Source organism: Carassius carassius, chromosome 42 (assembly GCF_963082965.1).
Source record: "Carassius carassius chromosome 42, fCarCar2.1, whole genome shotgun sequence".
NCBI lineage: Eukaryota > Metazoa > Chordata > Actinopteri > Cypriniformes > Cyprinidae > Carassius > Carassius carassius.
Genome location: NC_081796.1, coordinates 26,165,542 through 26,178,090, shown reverse-complemented (window position 1 = coordinate 26,178,090; position 12,549 = coordinate 26,165,542). Strand labels below are relative to the sequence as shown.

The 12,549-nt window shown below is 41.5% G+C and overlaps 1 protein-coding gene across 1 annotated transcript; it reads left to right on the top strand.

The window, feature by feature from the left end:
• Positions 1 to 961: 961 nt before the first annotated feature.
• On the top strand, positions 962 to 10,936 carry LOC132124446 (amiloride-sensitive amine oxidase [copper-containing]-like). The gene is made up of 6 exons (XM_059535446.1): positions 962 to 1,106; positions 1,999 to 3,542; positions 3,697 to 3,985; positions 4,083 to 4,215; positions 9,995 to 10,359; positions 10,438 to 10,936. Exons 2-5 carry the CDS (start codon positions 2,006 to 2,008, stop codon positions 10,262 to 10,264), a joined length of 2,229 nt encoding a protein of 742 aa, XP_059391429.1. The 5' UTR covers positions 962 to 1,106; positions 1,999 to 2,005; the 3' UTR covers positions 10,265 to 10,359; positions 10,438 to 10,936.
• The last annotated feature ends 1,613 nt before the right edge of the window (positions 10,937 to 12,549 follow it).

Here is a 12,549-nt window from a genome sequence, read left to right as displayed (position 1 = left end):
TTTAATTGCATATAATTCAGTATATTTTATTGTTATTCCATTATACGTTGCATATTCCACATATTTCATATTTGGAAATGCATTTTATCATGCAGAACGGATAAATTGCACATGATTATATTGTAATTATATAGTGTACCATATATGTGATCCTTGAAAACAAAACCAGTCTTAATTAAGTCACTGGGGTATATTTTAGCAATAGCCAAAAAAAAAAAAAAAAAAAAAAAAAACCTTGCATGGGTCAAAATTATAGATTTTTCTTTTATGCCAAAATTCATTAGGATATTAAGTAAATATAATGTTTCATGAAGATATTTAGTAAATTTCCTACCGGAAATTGAACCTATAGTTTTTATATATTAAATATATTAAACCTTCATTTTTGATTAGTAATATGCATGAGTTGTGGTAAGAGTAAGATGGTAAGAGTTCATTTGGACAACTTTAAAGGTGATTTTCTTAGTATTTAGATTTTTTTTGCACCCTCAGATTCCAGATTTTCAAAAAGTTGAATATCGGCCAAATATTTTCCGATCCTAATAAACCATACATCAATGGATAGCTTATTTATTCTAAAAATTTACACTTCAGACTGGTTTTGTGGTCCAGGGTAACATATGTCATGAACTGTTCCTATAAGTTTGCTCAAAACTATATGACTAAAGATTCATTGTTTTGTAAAAATATTGATATAATTGAGAGAAATATGAGGTAAAACAGACTAAAAAGGTGGGATGCTGAAGTTCCCTTCCTAATATCTACAGATTAATATGTGTTACAAATAAACAGTGCAAACACCTGTGAGCATGCAGCTGTCATTGTCATTGTCTTATACCATGTGAAACATCCACAAATGTACACTGATAATGCAAGCACACCCATCTATCATCTCTTGCTTTTGTTCTGAAGTTGTATGCCCCTTGTGCTGGCCAATCACCTTCTGTTCAAGAGAGGTGGGTGGTTGATAAAAGCAAAAACAACAGAGCAGTACGATTCAGAAGAGGACTGAATCCACTGGCTGATCTAAAAAACACACTGCAGCTGTAACGGCCACACTTTCAGGGTATATATCCAGCCAGTAAACTTGGAAACGGTCCGTGAAGGTAAGCATATTCATTGATTTTTAATATGTGCTGCTATCATTAGTTCTTCTAATTACAAGGTGAGTCACTGGACATTTATGCAAAGAGAGAAATTGAGTTGACCCTGCTGCAGAAAACGTTAGAAATAGATTGTGTTAAATCCACAAACAACAAGAACACAGTGACATTGTGTGCAGTAAAAAAGACCCTGAAGAATATTACAGCTTTTGGGTGGCAGAAAAACAACATCAGCTTAAGAATTATGATATGAGGAAGCTTGCTAACAATTAAATCCAGCATACTGGTTTTTAATTTTCTCATTCAAGTCAAGGAAGGCAGGGGAAAAAGCAGGAAACTAAGAGGAAGAGAGAGGTGTTGGCTCACATCACCCTTGTATCTTTATTACTATAATTTGCTTTAGATTCTCTGTAAAAAGGACACACTGATTCCAAGGGGGAGACGTTTTAGAAAGTATAACCTCTGCTTACAAGAGCAGCTTAAACTAGACTGAAAAGTCAAAAAAACTTTGCATAGAAGTTACACCAAACTCTACGTTGGCGTTGCTAAATCTGGGAATTTAAAATAGGTTAAAGTTCTAGAGGGATAGATAGAAAAGATAAAGCATACAGAGTTAGAAGGTGTGCCAAGTTTGGTGATCATAGTTTGAAAGCTCTATGACAAGTTTGTGTTAGAAATGTTGGTCTCAGAAGACGCAGCAGAAACTTAAAGGGTAGATCAGTAAAAACAATTGCTGATGAAGCATCATGGCTGATGAAGTGGTTTAAGGTTGCCGGTTAAGGTAGCTACGAAGGCTGATGGGCCACCAGCATACACATTAGTTTGAATTATTACAATAAACCTGAAAACTGAATTCATGTGACATGTTCTAAGAGTGGCTTGTTCATTTTGCAAGAGCCAAGATGGGGTTCTCCTGGATACTGCTCATGGCTTCACTAGCTATGTCCACCACTTCGTCAAAAACACGTGAGTGGGCTCATCACGGATCTGCGATGTTTGCCGATCTCACTCCCCAAGAGATGAATGCCGTGAGAGACTACCTCTACTCCTGTAGTGAGCTGGGCCTCACCTCGGCACGAGACAAGTCCCTCAAGAAGAACAGCATTCTTCTCATGGAGCTGCACGTTCCTCGCAAGCATGAGGCGCTGCGTGCACTGGACAGAGGACAGGCGAAACCTTCACGGCAGGCACGTGTGGTGGTGCAGTTCGGCAACCAGGCGGTGCCGAACGTGACAGAATATGTTGTTGGTCCCCTACCTTTCCCGAGTTCTTACCAGGTGAAGAAATTCAAGCGTGACCGATCAATCCGTTTCGAGTCCAGGCCAATCTCCTCTGTTGAGTACGAGCACCTGAATAGGGTTTTGGAGAAAGTAGCGGCTAAAGCAAACAAGATTCTGCAAGAGAGCACTGGGTTTACTTACAGCAACTGTACTAATCGTTGCTTGACCTTCTCAGACATCGCTCCTCGTGGGTTGGCGCCGGGAGAGAGGCGGACATGGATCATGCTGCAGAAGTTTGTGGAGGGCTACTTCATCCACCCGGTGGGCTTCGAGGTCCTCGTTAACCACAAAGATTTGGATCACGAAAAGTGGATGGTGGAGAAGGTGTGGTACAATGGCCAGTATTTTGACAGTGTAGAGGAACTTGTGGAGAAGTACGACAAGGGGACGATCAATAAACTCAAGCTGCCAGAGCATGATGAGGATGATCTTTTCTCAACCTATATTCCTCGTGGACGCATGAACACACGGACAGATATCTATGGAGCAAAGCTTGTGGAGCCCCAAGGCCGCAGATTCCAGGTGGATAAGAACTTTGTGGAATATGCCGGATGGTCTTTTGCATATCGGGTTCGCTCTTCGGCAGGATTGCAGATCTTTGATCTTCGCTTCAATGGGGAGAGGATTGCTTATGAGATCGCACTGCAGGAAGCCATTGCTTTCTACTCCGGAGATACTCCGGCTGCCATGCAGACCAAGTACATCGATGCCGGGTGGGCGATGGGAACCTCTGATTATGAGTTGTCACCTGGAATCGACTGTCCAGAAATTGCTCATTTTGTGGATCTTTATCATTATTATGACACGGACAAACCTGTGCGTTACAGAAACGCACTCTGCATCTTTGAAATGAACACTGCACTTCCTCTAAGGAGACACTATAATAACAACTTCCAAGGAGGCTTCAATTTCTATGGAGGCTTGGAAAACCATGTCCTGGTGATCAGAACTACGTCTACGGTGTACAACTACGACTACATCTGGGACTTTGTCTTCTACCAGAATGGCGTAATGGAGTCTAGAGTGAGTGCGACTGGGTATATCCATGCAACGTTCTTTACGGAAAATGGACTGAACTATGGAACCAGGGTTTACAACTATGTTCTTGGCAACTTGCACACCCATTTAATTCATTACAAAGTGGACCTTGACATTGCAGGTGAGTTTAGCTCTTGCTTATCGGTGTACAATCTGAAGTCAAATAATCAATTCTGAAATCACAGTGCAAATTACAAATGCAACATAGGGCAAATAAGAGATAAATGCATAAAAGGTTTTACTGAATAGGGATCATTTTGCTCTTTTTTGAACAGGAAGGGACAACAGCTTTGAAACCATTGATCTGAAATATGTTAACTTTACGAACCCCTGGAGCCCAGGACACACCATTGTGCAATCAAAACTGCATAGGAAGCAGCATGAAACTGAACGCAGTGCTGCCTTCCGATTTGGCAAGAAGTTTCCCAAATACTTGCACTTCTACAATCCCAATCAAAACAACAAGTGGGGGCATAAGAAGGGCTATCGGATCCAGTATAACTCGCATGCTAACAGTGTTTTGCCCCGAGGCTGGAGGGAGGAAAATGGTATTTCATGGTCAAGGTAAGCTGAAGCAATTAATTTATAAAAAAGGAATGACAAATTTGTCACTTTTGCACTCTATTTATTGAGCCAATGTTTTTGATTTTGTTGATTGTAGATACCCATTGGCTGTAACCAGACACAAGGACAATGAAGTCACCAGCAGTAGCATCTACACTCAGAATGACCCTTGGGAGCCTGTGGTTTCCTTCGAGGAATTCATTCACAACAATGAAAACATTGTTAACCAGGTACACAGATGACTTATAGAGACTAGAATAGACTTTAGTTCAACAAATATATAAATGGAAACATCAAACCTATTGTAAATCCAAATACTCAAAGCTGTGAACCACATGGCAACAGGGGCAGCAAAAAAAAAATAAAAATAAATAAATAAATAAAAATAATAATTCTAAATTCTAAATTCTAATTCTAAATCAATGTCAATAATTTTTTTGTGTTATTTCAATTTAAGTGATTTTTTAGTATCAATATACTACTATAGTTTTTATTCATTATTTTAAATTAGCTTTCATTTAGATTTTCCATTTAAAAAAGGAAATTTAGTATTTCAACTTAAATACAATTCCCCATCGAGGGAGAGACGATGCGTCGATAACGCTTTGGGAACGCATTCTGCGTGAGTGCATTTGAAGCATCCATGTCAACTAATCCAATGGCGAGAGTGAGCGTCAGGAGTGACGTCACGACCAGGAATTGATAAAAACCCTAGCTTTCTGTGCCTCAGCAAGCGATTTGTGTCAAACCTGTCTGTCATATTTACTGTTGTCTTGTTCAAAGTTTATATATCATGGCGAAGCAACTATTCAAACCGTGTGCTTCTCCCTGTCCGCGTTATTTAACGGGTGGGGATACACACGAGCTTTGTGTAGTTTGTTTGGGAGTGGAGCATGCGTTATCAGCCTTCGAGGAGACTGATTGCCCGCATTGTGAGAAGCTTTCGCTTCGCATGCTCCGCTCCTGCTTGTCACTCTTTGATGAGAAGAGCGGCGAGCCTCGCGCTCCTCAGGGTGCAGGACCCGCTTCTGCCGAGGCAGAACGGAGAATGCATTCCTGGGGTTCGCAAATGGATCTCTCAGCGGGGTTGGAGACGGGTCCGAGGGCTCTTTCTCCTCCCTTACCTGGGAGATCCATAGCTCAAACTCCGGTGTCGGAAGCCCGGCCCGCGGAGAGCTCATTGCTTCGTTGCTCTAGCTCCGAGGAGTTAGATGTAACGGGCAGTGAAGGTGACACAATCAGGGGGGAAGAGGATTCGCCATCTCTTTCCCCAGCATATGAGGAGTTGATTGATGTATTAACACGAGCTGTAGATAAGTTACATATATCTTGGCCATCTGATAAACAGGCTGAAAGAAAATGGTTATGAAGTGATGCCCCGGGCGGAACAGACGCTCGCGAGCTATCTTTCCCCTGGTTCAGCGTCATCTATTAAGAACCCGACTTTGCCCACGAAGCCTTTAAAGATCACATCTAATTTAGTGGGTAAAGCTTACACAGCAGCAGGTCAGGCTGGAGCTTGCCTTCACTCGATGGCTTTGCTTCAGGCTTATCAGGCTGAGCTGCTGGGGGAGTTAGATAACAGTGAGGGAGTCAGCCGTGACGAAATTCGCGAACTTCGTCGGGCTACGGATCTCTCAGGGCGACTAAGAAACAGCACGTGCTATTGGTAGATCTATGGCTGCTTTGGTTTCTACAGAAAGACACCTTTGGCTTAATCTTTCAGATATTAAAGATAAAGATAGATCTTTTCTTTTAGACGCTCCCATTTCTCATGAAGGTCTGTTTGGTGATGCTGTGAATGAAGTTGTTGAAAGATTTCAAGAAAATAAAAAGCAATCTGAAGCTTTTAAAAGTTTTCTCCCTCGCCGATCTAATCCTGATGCTGCTGGGCGTGCAAGGCAGCCCCAGCCTTCATGCTCCTCATATCGTGTTTTTCAAAAAGAGAGTGTTGCGTCTCGCGCTCCTCCTCAAAAATCACGGGGACCGAGCCAGCACTCACAGCCAAAGCAATCTAAGCAGAAGCCGGATCTGAGGACCGTTCTTCTCGCTAAGAAAGCTTCGGCTCAGAAGAAAAGGTCCTGACGCCAAATGGGTCAGACCTGTGAGGGCAGCCCCAACCGAGACGGTGCGGTGTACACCTCAGTATACGGTGCCCGTCCGGTCTCGGTGCTCTCACGGGGCCGTCCTGCCAACCCCGCCACCCTTGGTGCCTCGGGGCGCAGCGGTCTCCAGCGGGTCTCTGGTGCTATGTCTCTCAGATGCTGCGTCGGGCTCGCTCCCTCTGAGGGGGGTTCAAGAGCAGTTAGCTCGGGTGGTTCATATGGAGAGAACACTGGTTCCTGTCCCAGGGTCCGGTATTGGGTGCTCTTTGTCATCGGGTTGCCATCTCGACAGATGCTTCCCTTACCGGCTGGGGAGCGGTAATGGAAGGCCGCTCAGCTCAGGGTCTGTGGGAGAGCCATCATCACTCTTGGCACATCAACTGCCTGGAGATGATGGCGGTCTTCAAAGCTTTGAGGCACTTCCTGCCAGACCTGAGGGACCATCATGTGCTGGTCCGCACAGACAATACATCGGTGGTCTCTTACATCAACCGTCAGGGGGGTCTGCGCTCGCGCCCACTCTGCAAATTAGCGCACCAGATCCTCCTGTGGTCCCTGGGGAAATTACGCTCTCTGAGGGCAATGTATATACCAGGGACTCAGAATATTGGAGCAGACACCCTGTCGAGGCAGGTGCTGAGGTCAGGGGAATGGAGGCTTCACCCCGAGGTGGTGGAGCTCATATGGGAATCTTATGGCCAAGCAGAAGTGGATCTGTTTGCGTCTCAGTACACGACGCACTGTCCACTATCGTTCTCCCTTACTCATCCAGCCCCCCTGGGGTTGGACGCTATGGTACAGACGTGGCCGAGGCTACGTCTGTACGCCTTTCCCCCTGTTGCTCTGCTCCCAGGAGTTCTGGAGAGAGTCCGCCAGCACGGAGTAAGTCTACTTCTCGTAGCTCCACACTGGCCGAGTCGAATCTGGTTTGCGGACCTGATTCATCTCCTCGACGGTCCTCCCTTGGAGATCCCGATCAGGAAAGACCTTCTATCTCAGGCCGAGGGCACTATATTTCACCCCCGGCCAGAGATTTGGAAGCTTTGGGTGTGGCCTCTGAGGGGGCGCAACTCATAGAGAGTGGTCTCTCAACTGAGGTTGTGGAGACCATTCTTAGCTCCAGAGCTCCAGCTACGAGGAAACTTTATAGACTCAAATGGAATGTTTTTTCTTCTTGGTGTTACCAACATCAGTGTGACCCCGTCCACTGCTCTGTTGGCTCAGTTCTTGAGTTTTTACAGGACCGCTTCACTTCTGGTCTATGTCCATCCACCTTAAAAGTTTACGTGGTGGCCATTTCGGCTTTCCACGCCCCAGTGGGTGGTGCATCTCTGGGTTTTGACCCTCTTATCTCTCGTTTCCTTCGTGGCACCTTGAGGCTGAGAACTGCAACTCGTACTAGAGTGCTGGCCTGGGACCTGGCTATAGTTTTAGAAGGCCTTTCTAGGGCTCCTTTTGAACCCCTAGATTCTGTCTCTGAGAAGTTTATTTCGTTTAAGACTACCTTTCTCCTTGCTATTTCGTCCCTAAAATGAGTCGGAGACCTTCAGGCTCTCTCGGTTTCTCCCACCTGCCTTGATTTTGCACCTGGGATGGTCAAAGCATTTCTCTACCCTAAGCAGGGATACGTCCCTAAGGTACCGACCGTTGTTCCGAGACCTATTGTTCTGCAGGCTTTCTGTCCTCCCCCATTTGCATCATCGGACCAGGAAAAGTCTAACCTCTTGTGCCCGGTGCGAGCATTGGACACTTATGTTCATCGGACTTCTTCTTTTCAGAAATCCGATCAGCTGTTTGTTTGTTTCGGGTCACCTAAGATAGGTCTTCTTGCCACTAAACAGACACTTAGTAAGTGGATAGTTGGGGCTATCCTTCTTGCCTATGAGTCTTCTGACCTACCGTTCCCTTTGGGGGTCAGAGCTCATTCTACTAGGAGTATGGCGGCCTCTAGAGCCTTATTATCTGGGGCCTCTCTTCAGGATGTTTGCGATGCGGCAGGCTGGTCCTCGCCACTCACATTCGTCAGGTTTTATAGCCTAGACCTGGACGCTACTCCCGGGTCTCAGGTTTTTAATTCTTGAGCCGTTGGTTTTTTCTGGCTGACACTCAGGCACTTGTAATATGGAGGTTTGGGTTTTCTCGTTCCCAAAGCGTTATCGACGCATCGTCTCTCCCTCGATGGGGAACGTCTCGGTTACGTCTGTAACCTCGGTTCCCCGAGAAGGGAACAAGACGATGCGTCTCCCTGCCATACTTCCTTCGTTCCTGTGATCGACTTGCTTCGGCACTGTCTAAGCTAACACCGGTTGCTCCGGTTGGGGTTTTTATCAATTCCTGGTCGTTACGTCACTCGTGACGCTCACTCTCGCCATTGGACTAGTTGACATGGATGCTTCAGACGCACTCACGCAGAATGCGTTCCCAAAGCGTTATCGACGCATCGTCTCGTTCCCTTCTCGGGGAACCGAGGTTACAGGCGTAACTGAGACGTTTTTTGTTAGTTTTTTACATTTTATTTCAATTAACATTGTTTTTTTTTATATTTTTCATTTGAATTTATGATAATAACCCTGACTAGCAGTTGATAAACTACTAGATAAACAAAAATATATAAAAATGTAAAAATACTCAGTTGACAATATATATATAATTAATATTAGGGCTGGTAATTTAAAATTATTAACGCATTTGACGCACTTGCCCCACCCCAGACCAATGTGGACCATCTGCCATTTCATACAGTCGACTGATGACTAAAATGAGGCAGAGCAACAAATGTGATGTAGCCTAGAGAATATCCCTAAAATTCAAGATATGGGGTAAAACGTCCTGTTTGAAATTTTGTCTCATATTTACATCACATAGTTAAGAAATATCAGACACAATATAAGATCACACGAGTGCAAATGTGATACTCATCTTAAACAATAATTCTTTAAGAAGTTAATATTGTGTTATTTTAGACACAATGATGTCTGTCTTGCTCAATTTTGCCAACCAAAATATGAAGACAAATCAGAACTGTTCATCCCAAGGAACCCACAGCGACATTTCATGTCTTAATCCACGTTTTAAATGAATTTGGTGAACCATTTGGCACGTTAAACCATTGGCCATAGTCGCATTGGCTTTGAAGTGGCGCTGCACAGACCAATCGGTGTGTGACATAAACTTTCGGTACTTTGTCACACACCGATCGATCTAATGGTAAAGTCGAACAAACTTAATGATTCAATGAACCTTTCATAAATAACCATTTACTTCACTCCTGAATGCATCAACCATTTGAACGAATCAAACAAATTGATAAATGACTCAGTGACTTTAAGTCATTAAGACATTTACCACCACCTACTGGCAGTTTTAGTTTATTATTTATTAAATAAATAATTTCATATTTTCATAGTAATAATAATATTTTATTATTACTATTTTCTATTTACTATTTTATTTATATAATTAATATATTTTATTATTACTATTTTCATAGTAATAATAATAAAATTAAGAAAACAAATGATTAATTTTATAGTTCAACCAAACAAAAATGACAATTCTGTCATCATTTACTCACAATGGTGCAAAAGAGTACGCTATATGTAATAAATGATCAAACAAAATATTTCTTGCTCAACCTACTTTTTGTAATCTCTGTTTGATCCTTTGCACAACAATGTCTTAAAATGATCTTTTCACATAATTTCTCCAAATTTGATGTGCGATTAATTTGATTAATTAATCACCACATCATGTAAGTAATTAGATTACAAAATGTAATCGCTTACCAGCCCTAATATATATTGACATTATATATAATTTAAAAAAAAAAATATAATATACAAATATAAAATTTTATTATATTAATATAATATATATATATATATATTATTTATTTTTTCCACAGGATTTGGTTGCTTGGGTGACAGTGGGATTCTTACACATTCCTCATTCTGAAGACATTCCCAACACAGCGACTCCAGGAAATGCAGTGGGATTCTTCCTGCGTCCCTTCAACTTTTTCGATGAGGATCCCTCACTCGCGTCCCGCAGCACGGTCATCGTGCGACCAGATGAGAAGGGCCAGCCGAAGATTCAGAGATGGACTCCAGAGGTCGTAGGTCACTGTGTCTCAAACAAGCCTTTCTATTACAATGGCGCATACACTGGTGTCTAGACGGGGACTGAGCTCATTTCATATTGTGTTAATGTGTTGTGCTTTATATAAAATCATAAAAGTGTGACATTAAATGCTGATGGTATCAAATATTTACAACAATTAAAATGAGTGCACTTTTTACATTACACAGGGAGTGGAAAAATAAACCTCAAAGCTTTCGATGTAGAACATAAAAACCTCATGAACATCTGACTTAACTGACAACATAAACAAGATTGTTACAACCATTAAGAATATTTAAATGTTTTTTCTGAATACAAATCTTACAAATAAATGTTGTATTCAACATTATTATATTTTAATCCAGGAATCAGAAGAAAAAATATAAAATTATATTTTGCATACAAATGCAGGATTTTAAGGCAGTTTTATACCTGTTATATTATTTTCATTACAGTTCAGCAGAATTTCTTCTTGTTTTTATAAATTAGTATGAATTAAATTCTGTACAACAAATATGACAAATGTATAGTTACAATTGTATTTTAAAACTGTTTTTTTTATAATACAGTAGGCAACAAAGAATTGTTGGATGGAATCTGCTAATTTGTAATGAAAATAATGTAAACATGCAAATAAAGTCTTAAAATAAGCTTAATTTTCCTTGTGTAAAATGTTGAAAACTTCACCTGTTGAAGTGGTTTTGAAAATAAACCTGTAATGATTTAATGCTTGTGTATAATTTAATGCAATGTGAGTAGTGTGTTTATATTGGTTGTTGTGGTAACCGTGAGCGGTGGGATGAAGTGATGAACCTTGAGATCCATCAGTGAGAGGATGTGTCCATGGATGAGGTTTATCAGTGGAGAACATCCAGGATGGTGATGGTGTATCCGTGAGCTCACTGATCCCGGTGCTCCTGTATGGGCTGAGCATGAGCGTAGATGAACTATTTTATCTTTGGCGGTATGGTTCCTTATGTGGGTTCTTGCTCCCAGAATAACTGAACATACAAGAGCTTTAACATTAACCCCTAAAACATAATGAGAAGTATTACTGCCTGAAGAAGAACCCCCCAAAATCAACCTTGTTCCAGTCCTGCAAAGAGAAAAGACAGTGTTATTGAGATATCCTTAATAAAGCCTACTGGCTGGCGAAGGGGTAGTGTGAAGACCCCCCGAATTTTTCCTTATTCCCTTCCTGCAAAAGAGAAAGATAATGTTATAGAGATGTCTTTAATGCGGCCCATACTAGGAGAGGGGTATTCTCCCCTCTAAAACGAGAGGGAAAGAATAGCAAGTCGCCTCTTATTTAAGTAGCATGGGTGTTCATCCTCTGCTGAAGGATGAACACCAGTCCTCCTCCTACTCATTCTTTATTTTATTTATGTATTAAATGTACATTGTACGAATTATCCACTGGTTATAATCAGCACTCCTATAGACCATTACTGTGCCTGTGGTGCCTGTCCAAAATTGGTTCATGAAGAGAAAACAGACATGTCAGCCGGACACTCTGCTCCTGTTAATGGCACTCACGCGGTGCTCGCGTACTTTTCACAGATGAGGTAAATAAAATGTAGAATTTGTCGAATACGCAGGCATTTCAGAACGTTTCGCGAGCACAGATGCTTTATACTGCGCCATATATTTCAAGAATAAAGTTCAACATGATCATATGCTGTTTAATTGTGAATGTGTTCTAGTGAAATCTATAAACGTGTGAAAACTTTGTAAACCTTAAATGATTAGCTTTGTTTTACAATGGTTTTTATAATACACAATTTATACACATCATTTTTCATTTCAGCCAAACACTTGCTGTAAATATGGCCTATTTGTGTCCTTGTTTCAAAGGTACTTAGAGTAGTGTCTCTTTGTGCTAAAACAATATGTGAGGAATATTGTTGGTTTCTTTTACATACTTTATTGCCAAGTATGCTTGCACATACAAAGAATTTGTTTTAGTGACATTACACAGAGACAACAACTCACAGACAAAAAAACATTTGCAAATAAATAAGTGTATAAACAATTGTGCTATAAATGATAATGGAATAGGATTGAGTAAGATGCAGGGATGTACTAGGATGGAGGGCTAACTAATAAATATAAGGATATTGCACATTTTTATTGCATAAGTGGAGAACATTTAACTGCACTGTTAAAAATCGCTGTAAAAAAAGCCAAATTTTGACAGTAACATACTGTTTTTCATTAAAACAGTGCATGTTGGTAATATTCATCATTTTCGAGAAGGTAGCCTGCTGCTATATATCGTAAATTAACAACGTCCAAGTCGACACTCAGCGGCTGTGTTTCAAATCACACCCTACACACTCA

Bases quoted from the DNA above. Each gene is read 5' to 3' on its own strand.
- LOC132124446 (XM_059535446.1), top strand. From the start codon at position 2,006: ATGGGGTTCTCCTGGATACTGCTCATGGCTTCACTAGCTATGTCCACC. The intron at 3,543-3,696 runs GTGAGTTTAGCT...TTTTTTGAACAG, and splicing joins AGTGGACCTTGACATTGCAG to GAAGGGACAACAGCTTTGAA. The intron at 3,986-4,082 runs GTAAGCTGAAGC...TGTTGATTGTAG, and splicing joins AATGGTATTTCATGGTCAAG to ATACCCATTGGCTGTAACCA.